Source organism: Mastacembelus armatus, chromosome 7 (genome assembly GCF_900324485.2).
Source record: "Mastacembelus armatus chromosome 7, fMasArm1.2, whole genome shotgun sequence".
Taxonomy (NCBI): domain Eukaryota; kingdom Metazoa; phylum Chordata; class Actinopteri; order Synbranchiformes; family Mastacembelidae; genus Mastacembelus; species Mastacembelus armatus.
This window is the reverse complement of record NC_046639.1, coordinates 25966234-25983649: the sequence shown is the minus strand read 5'-3', so window position 1 is coordinate 25983649 and position 17416 is coordinate 25966234. Positions and strand designations below refer to the sequence as shown.

General features: G+C 42.7%; 1 protein-coding gene across 2 annotated transcripts in view; it reads left to right on the top strand.

The window, feature by feature from the left end:
* Window positions 1-17047, top strand: part of LOC113145383 (kazrin-like) — a 114094-nt gene extending 97047 nt beyond the window's left edge. The window contains exons 4-10 of one of the 2 annotated variants that reach the window (XM_026332050.2): window positions 1174-1365; window positions 10342-10478; window positions 10975-11145; window positions 11508-11591; window positions 12530-12722; window positions 14042-14178; window positions 14580-17047. In XM_026332050.2, the coding sequence (XP_026187835.1) occupies window positions 1174-1365; window positions 10342-10478; window positions 10975-11145; window positions 11508-11591; window positions 12530-12722; window positions 14042-14178; window positions 14580-14750 (1085 nt within the window). In that variant the 3' untranslated portion in view covers window positions 14751-17047. The remainder of the gene's footprint in view (window positions 1-1173; window positions 1366-10341; window positions 10479-10974; window positions 11146-11507; window positions 11592-12529; window positions 12723-14041; window positions 14179-14579) is intronic. The other variant, XM_026332051.2, reaches the window with a different exon arrangement.
* The last annotated feature ends 369 nt before the right edge of the window (window positions 17048-17416 follow it).

Here is a 17416-nt window from a genome sequence, read left to right as displayed (position 1 = left end):
AAATGAACAATGTGGGCAAACGTGGAGCTGTGACAGGATTATTTCCACTGATCTTTAGCAGAATGTAAACCATTTGCTTTGTTCCGGTTGGGAATTATTGGAACTTTACTGGACGATACTTTTTAGTGAAGCATGTACAAAACTGCCATATTTTCACAATTTAAGATAATAATCCGTCTCTTTATTAAAAAGTTGAAGAGCGATCTGTATTCCGTCTTTAATTTAGCTTTTCTTCCTACAGTGTTTTGTCATAGTCTCTCGTTCTCAGCTCTCCCATTTATCTCTGATTGATTTTATTTTTTTCACACACTAATATTGGTGGGATGTGAGTATGAAGTGTGATTTATGCAGGGCACTTGATAATGGAGCCATGCGTGATGAGATGAGCAGTTTTCCTCTGCACCAACCGCCCCCCCCCCACTGCCCTGAGGATGCATGAAATTGAGTAGAAAAACCTTTCTCATCTTTATATAAATTACTCCCCATATGCTCCACCTAGACAGGCACATTTGCTGTGTGGGAAAGACATAGGTTTAGATGAAATAGTTCTGTTTCTTAAGGCTGAAGTGGGAGATTTGTCAGTTTTTAGTTTTTTTACACTGCTGCTGATACTTTGGAAGCACCTTGAAATATATTAATGACTGGAACTGTCTCTCTGCTGCTGTTTTCATTTGATTGTTTTCTTCTTTATGACAACCCCATGCAGGAGCTCATCACTCACTCACTGTTAAACCAATACACCTCGATTCCTTTCTCATCGTTTCTGCCAATGCTGAGTAGATTCAACTGGCAGCTTCAAAGGCAAATTTCATTCTAGTGTTGTGTCTTGACTGGACCACATGTACGTCTGTGATGCTTATCGCCAGCAACGTTTAGCACTACAGTTATCTCCGTTAAAAATAAAAGCATAACCTCCTGTGCTGATGTTGAATCGATGCATCAGTGTCTGCAGTCATGAAGTTGTTGAAAGCTAATGCACCTTCCTGAGATTGTGTTCCAGTATGCACATGACCCTTAGCTTTTAGAAAGACATTTTTACTTTGGCTTAAAAACTGCTTCACAGTGTTAATGCCATCTGGCAAAATCAGACGTACACATGTTTTTACTAAGACTATACTAGTCTTTGCTTTTGGCATCAGGCTGTTAATGTTCTCTTGCCTCTCTGTACCGTAGTCCTGCTGCGTAAGGAGGTGGCCCAGCTCCAGGAAGAGGTGCACCTGCTGCGGCAGATGAAGGACATGTTGAGTAAGGACCTGGAGGAGACCCAAGGAGGCTGCTCGGCCGACGTACTCTCTGCCACTGAGCTCCGCGTGCAGCTGGCCCAGAAGGAGCAGGAGCTGGACCGAGCCAAGGAGGCTCTGCAAGGTAAGGACTTTGCCAGGAAAACAATAAGCTATGTGTGCTATTTAAGTCACTAATGTCATCAAGAGATGGAAGGCACGCTGTTCTTTAGAGAGTACGGTGCAGCTGAAGCAATCCTGGTTTGATTCCTGCTACAGAGGGACCTTTGTTGCATTTGCATCCGACTCTCCCTCCACATTTCTTCTTTCTATTTACCGTTAACGGATGAGTGTATGGAATGGAAACTAGTATTACACTTACATATTGCCTTCAGACTGTGCACGGGCTAAAATAATGAACAAAATCTGCCAGGCAGTGCACAGTGGATTGCAGGACATCAAGCAGAGATGTCATCAGCATGGCAGCGAATCATTCTTTGCAGAGAATTATTGCCCATGGAAAGAGGCGCAGTACAAAACCACCATTCAGTTATCAGACAAATTCATGACACGCTGTCATTGGATTTTGTTGCAGCGACATTTCACTTGACACGTGGAGCCTACGCTTTTTGACAGAATTGAACAAAAACAATACAAACGGCAGCAGAGTAGAACAGAGCACACATCAAATGAATACTTAAAACATCTCTTCCTCAGCTGGGTATTTGGCCGACTGAGCAGCCTGCACAAAAGCTCATACAGTCATTTGTATGACTCAAGACTGTTAATGAAGGCCAAAGCCCACCAATTCCAGCGAGCGCTGACAGTAATCACTGGCTAATGAAAGCTTTATAAAGGGGGCCTTTGGTTGGCTTACAAGGTTCAGAAACGTTGAGCAGGGTAGATCCGGTCTGCAATTAAGAGGCAGTGTGTGGGAGGACAACAGGAAATTGGCGGTTGTCATATTCAGGTTTGGTTTTATCGAAGTAGGTTCAGAGAGACAAACGGAAGCGACCGTGAAGACATTTGAGGTGCCAGTCACATTTTTAAAAGTTGTTTTGTGTAAGCAGCAGAGCAGAATTTGAGGTACAAGCAGAGCTTTTGGCCAGAGAGTGACCCATGAAGATGAAAATTGCATTCAGCGGTGAAAGCAACAATATTTCTGAATTATTCATATTTTCATAGTTATTTTCCACATGACTTGGCCCATACGCCAGTAGCTGCTTCCCAGCGCTTTTGTTAGCGCTTATGTTGTCACACTCGATCTTCATACACAACAATACACTGACGCCACGGCTTCCTCAGACTCCAAGGATGCTATTTTTTTTAGGGCAGACACACAAGACCAGCATTGGTATTAGTTAGATTTTAGCTCCTGTGCTGTCTGAATGCGGTGGGTAGCATGCAGTGAATTTTGGCTTTGTCCCCAGAAACATTTACAGTTGTTTCCAAGCAGAGAGTGAAAACACATCTGTCATCCCATTTTGCGTAATTGACTTGTTTGTGTTGCTTTTACAGCTGCTCCCAGCAAATACATTCACGTCCTGTGCTGCACATACTTGCGCATGGTCCCGGTGGCAATTGTGGTGTGTGGGTTTATTTTCATGGGAACAAGCCACAGTACAGATTGAAACACGTGACTCTATGAATATTCTCACTCCATTAAACTCACAACAGGTTTGTTTTGCGTGTATTAATATCTTAATGGGATGAAACAAGTACTTTGGGAATTAAATTTAAAATTAGTGTTAAAATGACTCAATAGTGAAAAATAAACAGTCATTCAGGGTCAAGGTGAGAAAGAAGAGAGTAGAACAATATTCACAAATGCTCCCATTATTGTACTGTACAGTAAGCAAGCACTGGAAAATAAAAACATTAGAGATGTGCACATGGGACCATTTTTCCTGTATTCGCTTTACATCTAGATCAAAAAAACAGCGGTGAAAGCCTGAAGGTCTCAGTATGCTTCAAGAGGACTTGGGTTTACAGCAGCCACAGCTGCAGGCAGAAGTGTTTATGTTGTAGAGGAGCTGCTCATATCCAGGTAAAGGTCGCAAAAATTGTTACCTGTCCTCTGATTCTGCCATTGGGAAGGAGGTTTCAGGTGCTGGTAAACAATCCAGCAGGTACTTAGCTTTGAGAATAGGTCATTTACTTTTTCTTTCCACACAGTAAAAAGTTTGTCTTCGTGTCTAATGACGGGCTTGTTCACAGGACCAGATCAGCTGCTGTCAGCCCAAGTCCAGGTTTTGTTTACACTGGACCATTTCTTGAGAGACAGGTTTTTGGTTGTGCACTTTATGACCCTACTCTTCCTGAATCTTAGAATATTCTCTCTCTACTTCCTGTATTTTTAAGGGTTTGTACCACAGTGAAAAGGAACCATTGGCTATTGAAGCTGGAAATAGTTGTCTTCTGATGGACAAAAAAACAAACCATAGGCCAAAAGTTGTTGAGAATAGCTCATTAACTGCAGCACTTTGTGTATGCTTCCAATTGATTGGAGGCGAGATGTCGACTCTATTTGATTTCCCCCACATTTCACATTGTGAACATCCTGCCAGATGCTCCGGCAAAGTGTTTTTCACTGAAGAATGAGACCAATGTTTGGAGAACTTAAGCGCCCCGGGGGTTTTATTGAAGTGTTACCAACAATTATTGTGAAGCAGAGTAGCTTTGTGGTTTTTTTTTTTTATAGTTATTTTTTTATTTATTTTTCAACGGCTCTGCTTTGGATGAAAAGGCAAAAGGCTGGAGTGATGAAGTAGCGTGAAAGAAATGCATCATCCCCTCTCCTGCTCTCTGCCACTTGAGATAATACCTGTTTACTTTGGGAACGGTTCACAGTTGTGCCACTCCTACCTCAGTTCAGATGGTTTGAGGCTAAATTACATACAGATTTTCTGCCTATGAATACAGAATGGGCCGAGGTTCGCTGCCTTTTAGTTTGTATTCTCTCCAGTCGCGCTTCAGTTTCTCCAGTGCTGTCTGTTCCCACGTCCCCCGCCGCCTTCGTCTCCCACACGGTTTCAATGTTCGGGCTTCGCTGTGTGCGAGACGTTGGCCTGTGAACACTGTAATTGTAATCGTGGGTAATTGCCAACCTCTCACACTTGCAGATTTTGTTTTGATGCCCGTGGGCAGTTGATTCAACCCAAGAGCTGCTGCTCAGAATCATTTCATCCCCGTTAGGAAGTTGAAGTACACAAATGGCAATGGGCTGAAGCTGCCTTAGTGGCCTCCAAAGCCTCGAGTGAAAGCACAATGAGAAAATAAGGCACAGTTTGGCTAAGGCAATCGATCGGTTGTCGAAAGGTGTTACATAAGTTTACCCAGGTCTTATTCGAACTTTCTCATCAATGTTGTGCTTAATGGATTTTCAAAGTATAGCTGGCTGTCTGTGCTGTTTTTAATTAGCTGTTTCTGCTTTGGCTAATATACTATCACTGAGGGACCCCCAGTCACTCCAGAGCTCGACTGAAAGCAGCAGACAGCCATGTATCATCAAAGCACAGTCTGCCTGCTCTGTTTAGTGTCATTTCACGCTACACTGTACTCAGAACGCAGCTCTGTCCTTGACTACAAGGCCTCTTCCCTCACTAGACGTTTGTTAGGCACAGACACAGACAGGAGCCCACATTCAGAAAATCTCATCAGCCTACTTAACCTGATTGTTTTAGTTGTGTCTTTTTATTCTTAAACAAACTGGAGCTTTTTTCTTTTTTTTTTTAAATAAAGAAACGACTCCAATTGTGTTTTGGAAACCAGGGAAAATCAAATGTGTGGTCGTGAGTCTTTTGTGATTAATTTCCTCCCTGCTGGCAGCAGCTTTATCAAAACTGGTAATGTGGCTGATTTTGCTGTTCAGATTCAATATGCACTTCAGTCTGGTCTAGTTGGATGGTCTCAATAGAGGTGGTGCTTTTGGATCACAGTGGCCCCTAGTGGTAATCAATTGTACTGCAATCACTGGAGAGAAATTACCCCTGTACCATTGTGTCAGCGTCTTCGTGGCTGCTGTTTTGCATCCGCCTGTTACTGTGGTGTTACGTTGCTTGCACCTGAACAATTAAGCTCAGCCTTTGTACAGATTACAGTGCTGGTTCATTTCATTTTGATCCGGTGAAGACGCTGAGGTGCATAATGAGGTGCTGTGAAGGGATCGGCGTATGATTCTCCTCTTGTTTCTCTGATGTCTCAGTGCTACTGTTCAATATAGCTCATACACACACACACACACACACACACACACACACACTCCTCAAGATCACTAATTACCAGGGAATTTATTTTTAAAAGTGTGGCTTGGCTTCACTGATTAACTTTAACTAATGTGTCTGGATGTCACCATGACTGAAGTCTGGTACAAGAGTGACTTGTCGAGACTGTTAAATATTAACAACACACATATCAACTTATCCACAAATTTGATTTAATAGAGGAAATGTGGAGGTGTGCGCATTGTGCAGCCCTGAGGCTCCTAATTTATTATTCAGCTGGCGGATTTTCAAATCCCAAACCACGAACAATGGCCTCCCTTCGATAAGCCAATGTCTCTTTTGTTCTGTCCCCAAATAATTATGTTAAGAGCTGACTAAAACCTCTGTCCCTTCCCTTTCGGACCGAAAATTATATGGAGTGGTCAGTGTGGAGTGGTTTCATTCATTATTGTGAAGAACATCCTTCATTGCATGGGTATTGATAAGTGGGTCTATCTTTGTTATTCTGTTTCATGGCTGAAAACCTGGACATGCTTTAATAGTAGTCTTTCACTGAATTGACTGAAGTGCATTAAAATTGCATATGTTACAGATGTCAGATCCTCAAAGATCTCTGTATTGTTGCTGCACACATTTGTTTCAACTCCAAAGGGAAAACTTTATTGTTTGAGTGAGTTAAAAACAGGAAGGCAGGAAATGTTATTTAGCTGAAATCATGGCTGGGGTTTAATATCTGTACCATAATAGATGTTATAGATGGGACAAAGACAAGAAGCAGGGCACATGTTAGAAAAAACAAATGCTCCTCAATGATTGGAGAGCCATGGTAAACCAGATGGCTGAGATTGATTTTTGTTTCTTCACAATCAAGTGTTTTCCTCATGTTGAATAATGTGTGATGATTGATTAACCCTAGAATCACCCACACAGCGTTCAGTCCTGTAACATGTAATATATTCATGTAGTTGTCTCCACTCCTGGCTCCTTGAAAGAAGCTACAGCCTCCAGCTAATTCGATAAAGTCAAATGAAAACAGGGGAAAACAGCGAAGCCTGGCTCTGTCTGACGGTAAGAAAATCTGCCTACCAGCAGCTCCAGTGCAATTAGCACATTATATCTTGTTTGTTTAATGGATCCACAGACTGAAGCGTAAAAACAACATGTGTGGATTTAATGAGGGTTTTCTGTTTGGGACCGTCTCTTGGCAGGTGCAGTAACTTCCCCGAGTCTTATCGTCACTGTGACCTAGCCAGGCAGTGAGCAGAGACTCCGGTGTTTCCAACCTAAGCTACCTAGCTGCTGGCTGTAGCGTCGTGTTTATTGCACAGGCAGAGCGGTAATCCTTCTATCTGACTCGAAGCAAGAGAGCCAGTGAGCATATTTAAACAAATGCCAAACTGTTCCTTTAAGTTAGCTTCAGCACAAGAGTGGATTCAGCCAGTGGAAAGTCCCAGAGGAGTCCAGTGTTCCTGTTTACTGTCTAATGAGTTGGCCACTCATTGCAGGCAATCTAAGCCCTCCAGCAGCAAGGCCCAGCACACAAAGGCTTTTAGCGCACTGCCATAGTATTGCACACATTAAACTGCTTGAAAGCACAGGCACTTGGTAGCAGAAGAGCCTATGTGTGGTGAGATAAAACCACTTATGCAGATTTTAGAGAACGTGTCAGGAGAGGGTGATGCATGGGCAGGTGTTGTTTGTTTTTAACATTGTGCTGCAGAACAGTTGGACTTTTTGCATGGATCCTGATCTGCTCCTGCTGACACAGGCTGGATCACTCGCATGCACTGAGTTACACAGAGGAAATATAGATATTATCAAACAAGTCCAAATACACTCAAAATATATTTGTACAGTGCATGGCAATAAAGAAGATTGCACAGATATCTCACCTCCACGAAAAGACGATTAAATCGAAGTGTCTCTAATATCTTCCTCTGCATGTCTCTCGCCTCCTCTGGCTCCACACACATTAGACGTTAGCTCCAGCTATGTGAGACTCCCAGGTGGTTCCAGCTTGTTTCATGTGGCAATAATTCTTCGAAGCTTGACCGAGCTACATAGTACGTTAGTCATAAATATGGTAATGTCAGAAGAAGGAGACGGGCTCGTGTTTCCCCATCTCACCTTTTGTCCATTCTTTAGAGTAATGTCAGTGCAGTGAGAACTGGAGTCGTACTTTGTTAATTAGGAGTGTTTATACATGGGTTATAAAGGGCAAGCTACACGGCTAACATCGTTTGCAACTTAGAATGAACCCTTTCACGGAGTCCCATTGAGGGCTCTCTTGTATCCAGCACCAGGAGGATCCACGTTGCCAAACAGTCACAGGTGCAGGATGTGAGGGAGCACCAGTGTTTTTGGCTCATCTCAAAGACAACTTTGATTTCACTTCCAGAGGCAGGTGCTGGGAGGTTTCCTGTTTCTCTTGGCCAATAAGGGATGTTTCTTGTCTTCGTTCACTGGCTAGTTTGGCATGCATGTCCCTTTGGCTTCGGCGTCCCACCTCTGAAGAACGGGTGAAAGGGAGAGATATGAAAGGGTGACAGGAGAAAAATGAAGGAGAGGAAACGAGAGGGTGAATCCGTCCTTGTAAAACTCCACTTACATTCCACTTGCCTGAGCATGCTCCCAAGATGCAACTTGTGAATGTCACGCAATTAACCAGGCTGTGATATAAGTTAATTAATGACACACAGCTGTCTCAGAGGGAGGAAAGTCGGGAAGGAAGAGAAAGGTGAGCACGGGATGAGAAGCATCGGGAGGAAAACAAAGACCTGAGTGGTTTGTGTTATGAAACATCCAACAGCCAGAGCTGCTGCTCTGTGAGCTAATAGACGTCAAAGTGAAGAAGAAGAAGGAGCAGAGACTCGGTGTGAATACGTAAACGTGAAGCATATATTGTCAGTTTGTGGAGCTAGCTGGAGGGATCCTCAGCTTTAAGCAGGTGTCCACAGAACTGCTCTCGTGAAGAGGAAGAGAATATCAAGAGAAAGCAGGAGAAGATGCAGATGCAGAAGAGAGAAAAAGCAAAGACTGTCTTTGAGAAAATTAGAGCTTCTCTGAATAACTACAGCGAACCATATTCTTTATCATGATGCGTGGGCGAGGTACCAGAGGATTAGAGAGAGTGTGGCAGAGAGATAGATGAGAAAAAGACCGAGCCTCTAACGAAGCCGGCAGGAGAGAGGAGATTGACAGGAGGGTCCATGTGTGATTCACCTCTTTATCAACATGCAGTCACGCCACATTAGACCAGCACAGGCAGGACTGTTTAATGCTTTTACTTGAAATGTTTCATATCTGGAAGTGCTTAATAGCCTACTTACTATGCATGAAGAATATCCTCTAGTGTGGGTTTATGGACATCACACACTGGGTTTTTAAAGAGCGCCTAGATTTGTTAGTGGTTTGATTCAGGAACGGTGTGTTGGCCTATAGGGCAAATCACTTCAGGCTAGTGTCCACAACTTATAGTGGACATCACCAGGAAGTACTGTGCACGAGTAACCTCAGAGCATGTCAGCAGGCCGACACGAGGTCTGCAGGCACTTTGTATTTGCTTTTCTGCAGGTTCTTGGTCTATATGGGAAATTGTTCTGACAAAAAACGATTAGAAAACAAGGGCTAATTTTGAGAAGGCCTATCTAATGTCATGAATCATTTTGCCTGCTAAAATCTGCCTTAATAATCTGTGAAGGCAGTTTTTAGGTTCATTTGCACAATCAGTGCTATACCTTCCCTTCGAACAGAGAGAAGCCTCAGCACCACAGACAACCAAGGCCCTAAAATGTGTCTGCGGTTCAGCTAGAAAGACTGACAAGAGTTTAATGAAACAAAGAAGGATTTAGACCCTCTAGTCCAAGGAGCTGGAACCCTAAAATGACAACCGGAACACGTCAGGTTAGCCACAGCCTTGATGCAAACATGCTTATTAAAGATGTCAAACAAGCACAATCCTGTAATTTTATCATGCAATTTGATTATTTTGCCTATTTCACTGGACAAAGTGAGGTTTCCATGCCACACCACAATACAAAAACATGAAACAGGTTCAGAGACCACATATTCTGAGAAAGCACACTACGTATTTTGCATGACGTCCATTCGCTTTGCTGTCAAATGTTTTTACTATAACAGCATGGCCTAGAAAATGCTATATATATTTATTTATTTTGTACAGACAGTAAAGAAAAGGGAACAAAGACACATGTTCTGTTTATAGCAACAGGTTCTAAATTCTGATCTTAGACACTGGAACAATGTCTGGGCGTCTCCATAAGGATCTGAAACTTAAGATACTGTGAGAACATGAAGGAAAGGATCCCAGCACATGGTCTTATACCCCGACATTAATGAAGGCTAATCCCTGAGCTCTTTACATCATGAATCTGACGTTTTTTCATGCCCTGCCAAGCTGCCTTAGCATTATTGCTGCCAAGTTCAGTTCAGTTAATCTCTTCTTCATACCTTAACCTTTTTTTTTTTTTTACAATTGCAATCAAACTTTATTTAATTTCATTCAGTTTTCCCTTCTCCAAAAGCCCACTTTTTATTGTGCACAAGGATCTTTATGTCATTAGATATCCATGGTTTGTGTATTTGGAAATAGCCTAATGAGGAAAACGAGACACAAACCACGTCAGTGAGTTCAACAATATGATCAGTAGATTCCTGTAAGACCAAAAACTAAAAATAGCTTTCCAAGGTGGAGGAGTCAAAACACAAGCTTACTTTTTGCCTGTCTGCACGATCATTTCTGCATCCTCTTATTTTTCTTTCCGTGTAGCTGTATATGTTTCACATGCAGCCGGTATAGACACAAGCACACTTTGATGCACTATCAAATGTTGCTGGTCTCCGATGCTGATCCTTCTCACTCTTGTGATCCCTTGCAGCCATGAAGTCGGACCGTAAGCGTTTGAAGGCGGAGAAAGCAGACCTGGTGAACCAGATGCAGCAGCTTTACGCCACTCTGGAGAGCCGAGAGGAGCAGCTCCGCGACTTCATACGCAACTATGAGCAGCACAGAAAGGTGTGGCACCGAAGCTCTGACTGCGAACGGGCACGAACAAGTGCAAACACAAAAATATCCAAACTGTACAGATAGTTTTCTTTTTCCGTGGCTGTGTTGACTGAATGCACACAGCTAGAACAGAAAGGCCTTTTAGGCAAACACTATGTCCAACACAAACAAATAATAGAGGTTTTATTTAGAACTGGTTTTATAAATCATTTAATTAAATCATATGAATCATAAGCGGAGTTGGTCCTTCTGAAGCATTTTCAAACACAGAGCTGTCAATGCATCTATTTTTATTCTCTATTCTAATTCTGTTTAACGGGTTATAGACAAATTGCTGCAGTCTTAGCATATATCAACATGCTATAAAATACTTTTATTAAGTACTTCTTTAGCGCCAAAACAATCGCACTGGATTTTATACACCGTAATGTGTGTATACAGCTGCTGCTTTTTAAAGTTACGCTTGATACGTGAATCAATCCATTAGGATCTCTGTGTCTACTAGGAGAGCGAGGATGCGGTGAAGGCACTGGCCAAAGAGAAGGACCTGCTGGAGAGGGAGAAGTGGGACCTTCGGCGGCAGACCAAGGAAGCTACAGAGCACACGGGGATACTGCGCTCGCAGCTTGACCTCAAGGAGAACCGCATCAAGGAGCTGGAGGCTGAACTGGCCATGGTAAGACAGGAAGACAAAGTTAATGGAAGTGACAGCAGGCAGGGAAACAGTTTTCATCTCTTTCTTTGGCATTGTTGGGTTTAATATGTTTTTACCTTTTATATATATATATATATATAAAACGTAAAGTTGGCAATAAAATACAGAGGAAAAAAAAGTGGACAGTAAATTCATACAGGGAAAAGATGATATTTCTGCCAAATGTCCATGAAGATGTAAATAAATAAACACACATTCTGTTTACTGATTTATGGGTTTATAGTTCGTCTCCTATGCACTGTTTTGGGTCTGCTGCATATAATCGAAGAAAGAACGTCTTTGAATGCACAGTATAGCCATCCCTCATGTCTCCAACCCCCCAGATGAGTAACTGTGTCAATCAGAGAATGGAGTTCCGGGTGTTTGAGCGGCTTATGGACAGGGATTACTCTCCTAGGGTCGTGGCGGTAAGAAGGGCCCTCAAGCTTTAAAGTCTGACCTGTGTTGACCTCTCCCCGTATCCGCACTCCCTGAAAATCTCTCCTATTTACGACCTAATTGTCATTATTGGAAAGCCCCTCCTCAGCTGCACGTTTTTAACTAACCCTCAACCACCCCTGTCTGAACCCAGTGATCCTAACATTAGCGATCCCATGGATTCCTGCTGTGATTGATCTGAATGTGTTGTTGCTCTAATAGAGCAAAGACATGCTTTGGGAAAATATGTCAATATTCTGACAACTAATGATTACTCCAGAGGTTTGTGATTGTATCCTGTTTTGCATGTCACTGCGATTGATAATCATGCTGGTGGGCAGAGATGATTGCAAGGTGTTGATTTGCAGCCTGCCGTCTGCGCTTGGCATGATGATAAGATTCGCACAATAACAAGATTTCAAGCATTTGTAAAACACTGACATGTCTAGGCTCATTAGAAAACATACACACACGAAACGAAGTGTTCATGGACACACACAAACACATCTCCCATGGTTCCTGCTCAGCTCATTGCTGCTACTGTTAAAAGGTGAACAATGCTTTGTGACACAGTAAACCTATAGCAGATTATTTACAGGAACAGCTAATGCTTCCTGCAGATATGCCCAGCCCATATTTCTTTTTCTTTAGTGTGCACAGGAGCCGTAGTGGGAGATTTCAGCAAAATGCCAACATGAACACAGCTGAGTTTTCATGAGACAACAACCAGATGAGTGGCCCAGGGGAACACTCATGTATCTGCATGTAAACAGAGACTTGTGGTACATAACTCAACGTGTACACGTGTAAAAGCAACAAAAACAGTGAAGGAAAACAACCCAGAAGCTGCAGAAAACTGTAAGACATCTCTCTCCTTGTTGTGGGTTTGCTTTCTGACTAATTGCTTCTGTCTGTCTACACTCTGAAGGCCAAACAGTCACTAGCCACCCTGACCAAGGATGTGCCAAAGCGTCACTCGCTGGCTATGCCCACGGAGGCGGTTGTCAATGGCAACAACCAAGAGTGGGTCATGCAGGCTGACCTTCCCTTAACTGCTGCCATCAGACAGAGTCAGCAGACCCTCTATGTCCACACTGGTGCACATCCTACTGACAGACAAGGTAGGCCAACGTGAGCACAGCTAATTTAACACCCTCACCCTGTATGTGACCTGACTCTGTCACTGTGGAGCTCTCAGCATCATCTACCCTCTGCATGCTCATGTGAACCTGCTTCACAAACATTCGATCCTGCCATCTGCTCACTATGACCATGTCATTGGCCACGGACGGCGCTGCGGTCGTGACATTTCATGAGCTTTATGTAGCGGTTACGATGAACATATCTTTGGCTTCGCAGCTTCCATTAGTCTTTGCTGCACATAAATGTTTCCTCTGTATTTGGTGGCAGCCGGGGACCAGTTGGGTCTTAAGTACTGTTTCCTTCTGGTGAAAACTTTAGAATGAAATCCAGACATTTTGTATTGTTGCAATAATTTAACAAAGGGAAACCTTTTTTCATGTTTATAGTCTTTTTTTTTCCTCAGCCTCCTCACAATATTTACCACTGCTGCTGCTACCACTTATCAGACATACAGATGGAGGACTAGGACACGCAGACATTTGTTGCTTGAATCTGTATGCGTCAGCCGTCATCGACTCCCATTGGAAATTCAATAGAAACACAGTTAACATGCAGATTTTTCTTGTGTAGCTCAGTCTGAGTCCTCAGGGACTGAAGACAAAACCTTGCCCCGCCTCGGAAATAGGGAGCTGTTCTCAAACCACCACGGTACTTTGTGATTCATTTCAGATGCAGATGTACAGAGACAGTAGGTCAGCAGTGTGCCAGAATATAATAACATGCAAAAGTTATCAATATTCATAAATAATAATTATTGTCATTGTGAAATATCTGTAGTCTGGGGGTTTTATGGTTTCAGCATACAAATGAATCTCCAAAGGGTCACGACAAACTTTGGAAAATATAAAACTAATGAAAACTACAAAGAACAAAAGACGGACCATCAATAAAGACCAAAGTTCTAACCAAATTAGCCTCGCAGCCGCCAGAGCAGGAGTCCATCTCACTTTTCCCAGAGCTTCTTTAAAAGAGTCGACGTGGGTTCAAGCAGGTTGCCGACTAATTGGGGACATCTGGACAAAGACGCAGACAAAGACAAAAAAAACAGGGGAAATGTGTGAACAGTCACGAACCTCCAAATTGCTATGCAACTAGATACCAGCCAGACGCACACACACTCTCTCCACCTCTGTGAAGCTGTTTTCACTGTTGCTTAGCAACTGCAGATGATTGCAAATAATTTCAGGCCTTTAGTTAGGAACATTTTAAAATATATTTTTATTCAAGGGTACTTTGATGCCCTGAACACCCAAGAAAGAAAACAAGACTTTTCTCTTTTCCCTCTTGTCCTGTCTAGTGGCTGCCGTGCGGGTGAGTCCGTGTCACTCGCGTCAGCCCTCCATCATCTCTGATGCCTCGGCGGTGGAGGGAGACCGATCATCCACACCCAGCGACATCAACTCACCACGCCATCGGACTCACTCCCTCTGCAATGTAAGAGCTGCCCACCACCGCACCCTCCCAAAGTAATCACCTCCATTGTAGTAACTGTCCTGCTGCCTGGCCGCTGTCGTTTCTCTCCACCATTATTCTGGCTGAATTCATGTTTTCCTCCCACGCGATCTGTTGTGTGTTCGCTCTGCAGCTGTGACTTGAATTTATGTGACAACTAGTTGTGGCTGTTGAATAGGTGCATGCCTGGTGGCATGTCAAGTGTCACTTTCCGTTTTTGTTGTGATCTCTATCTTTTCTAGTCTTTATCGCCCACTCCGTACCCCTTCACTGACGCCTCTGCTCTCGCATTGCCCATCTCTTCATCATCTTCTTCTTCTTCTTCTTCTTCTTCTTCTTCTTCCCTCTGCTCTCTCCCTCCCTCTCTGTCTTTCGTCCTTCAGTCCCTAGAAGATCTGGAGGAGGCGAAGCGTAAGAAGAAGAAGGAGAAGATGGGGCTGGGCTCTCTGTCGCGTGTCTTCGCCCGAGGAAAGCAGCGCAAGTCCCTTGACCCTGGTTTGTTTGATGGTACTTCAACACCTGATTATTACATTGAGGAGGATGCAGACTGGTAAAGCACACATATCTGAGTCAACCACCTGGAGAGCCCTTGTACCAATTAGCAGAATACAGAATTGTGTTGAATTGTGTGTGTGGGTGAGCGGATGACTGTGCGTGTTTGATATCACTGTGTACACATATAAGAGTACGTGTGCCTGTGCAGCAGCGCGTGCACACTTAATATGTGTGCCAGCGTGTGCGTGTGTGTGTGTCACCCATGGTCCGAAGCCATGTCAGAAGCTGGAGGCGCGTGTTGCTTCACTGAAGTGTAAACCTTAACAAGCAAATTGCACCTGTATGTTTGTATGTACAGCTTTGTAAATAGAGTGAACAGTGTAACACAGAGACCATGTGGAAATGTTCTATTGTACCCCCCCCCCCCCAAAACAGCTGTGTTATTGGATCTTTTAATTGTTCTTTATATTTTGGCCTTTTGCTTTCACACAACTGGAAACTTGAAGGACTGCTGTACTTGTAAATAACAACAGTTGATGTACACTTTGTGCGTGTAAATGTCTCCTTGTCCTGAATGCTTTTCGTTATTTTTGACCTGTAGTCCCCTCCTCACACTAGCTTTCAACTTAAACTCCTCCCTGTTTATTGTCCTGCTTGGTTCATCCACCTCCTCCCACACTGCCATGACGAGAACAGTTTCCTGTAGGCGACATGCAGACTCCTCAAATCCACCTCCAATTCGTTTGTAGGGCACAACCCTCAGCCACCAAGAAAACTGTGCAGTGGCACCTCTTGATGATCAGTGAGACTTCAGAGACGCTACCAAGCAAGGAATGAACCATGTTTGTTCCAAAAGCAACATGAAGCCAAACAGGAAATGTAAGAAATGTGTTTTCTATCTGTTAAGATAGAAGGTACATAACCAGAGTCTATATGTGACACGCATGCATATGGTCCAGTCCCCCAATGCATGTTGACCAAAACCCTACTAAACACAAATGTCTTTCTCTGGGTATGTTGTCGAGGAGGTGATAAAGCGTCTGTTTTAAAAAAGAGAGGTCAGTTACTGTTTCCATGATGTTTATTCAGGATTTCCTCCGTTTTTACATGCAGTGATTAGATTGGAGAAGTTGACCCTCTTTGCTCTTTATGCAAAAATTACATTCAGAATAGTAGAGGTCAGCAACGACGGCAGTCACAAAGAAAATCCTACACTTACGCTGATTAAATAATTATTCCATTTAATAAGAAGGTTTTCTACTCTCTTCTTTTGTTGGCTCTTATAGCTTGAAGCTAATCATTTATTAATATTTTAAAAAGGCTTGGTAGAATTATTCAGAGGATAATTAGTCTGAAAAGTAGTTATTACCACAAAATATGTGATACCATAAACATCAATTAACGTTGTAGATATTAGACTAATGGTCAAGGATTCTCAAATATCTCAGTAATTGGGTCATTTTTACCTGAAAACCAGACCTTTGGTTTGCAGGCCTGAGGATGGAGCAGACACTTGGACACCATTATAATGAACCGGTATAATGAGCACCAACTCTGGAGGTTCAAAATCAGAAATAACCCTGTGAACTCAAATTATATTCTTATACCGGGTTCAGGCCATGGCTGAAAAAAAGCAATTAACTCTGTGGCAAAGGTTAAGAGCATTTCTTCACAGAAAAGAAAGACTACACACATTGGATTATTTTCATCCTTTCATTGGATCGAGTCGGAGTCTGCACTGACCCCCAGGAAATCTTTTCTCTCCTTGAAATTACACTAACACTGGGTATTTGTCAATCTCACCTGAAATACTATAGAGTCACGGATTACACTGGAGCTGTATTTAACCGCACCGCTTGTCAAAAGAGCGTCCATGTAAGCAGCGAGGGGATTATCATTTAACCCCACGTTCTGGCTCGCACATATCGGATTTAGAGGTGAATCACTGAGATAATTCGAAGATAAGTCATGTATTAAATTGTATGTATAAGAACAACAGCTTAACCAGTTTATCTCATTAAATATTCAGTGTATGAAAACATAGGTTATTTTTATTTGTCTTCATGTAAACAACCGTCATGATCCTCTATTGATGGGGGAAAACATATCAAATGAAAAATATTGTATTACTTTTATCATGTTATGAGCCACGGTCTCTTTGTTTGTTTTTTTTATTTTCATTTTTGTAAATGAAATAACATCAACACAAATTAAAATTAATATTATTATTAAAGAGTTTTATTTAAAGTCAAAGACGTAGGCCTCACTGGAGGGCTTCTATTGTGAAGTCCTGAGATGTTTAGAAGTGGATAGTAGCTCAATTTTAAAGGCATGGCAACAAATTTACGCTGAGAACAACTGAGAAAAACAAGATTATTTTAAAATAAAATAAATAACGTTGAATTTCCATGTGGCTTTCCTCTCTTTCCCTGCGTTGTTTGTGTGTGTGTGTGTGTATGTGCTCGTTTGTCACATGGCTCTAATCCTGATTCGTCCTTTCACACTGGAGGGGGGGCTGCCATTTTTAACATATGCGTTAGCTTCGCTCAGCCCTGCAAGTCCATCTGTGTGAGGACTGCATCCCAAAAGCGTCCAAATGGCCTCCTTTCCTCTCTTCCTCAATTTCAATTCCTTATTCAGACCATCCAACATTTCTTCCTCTTCGGTTGTATCAGAATCAATTATCAGAAAACAGTGGAGGAGAGGGGGAAGGAAGCCAGATTGG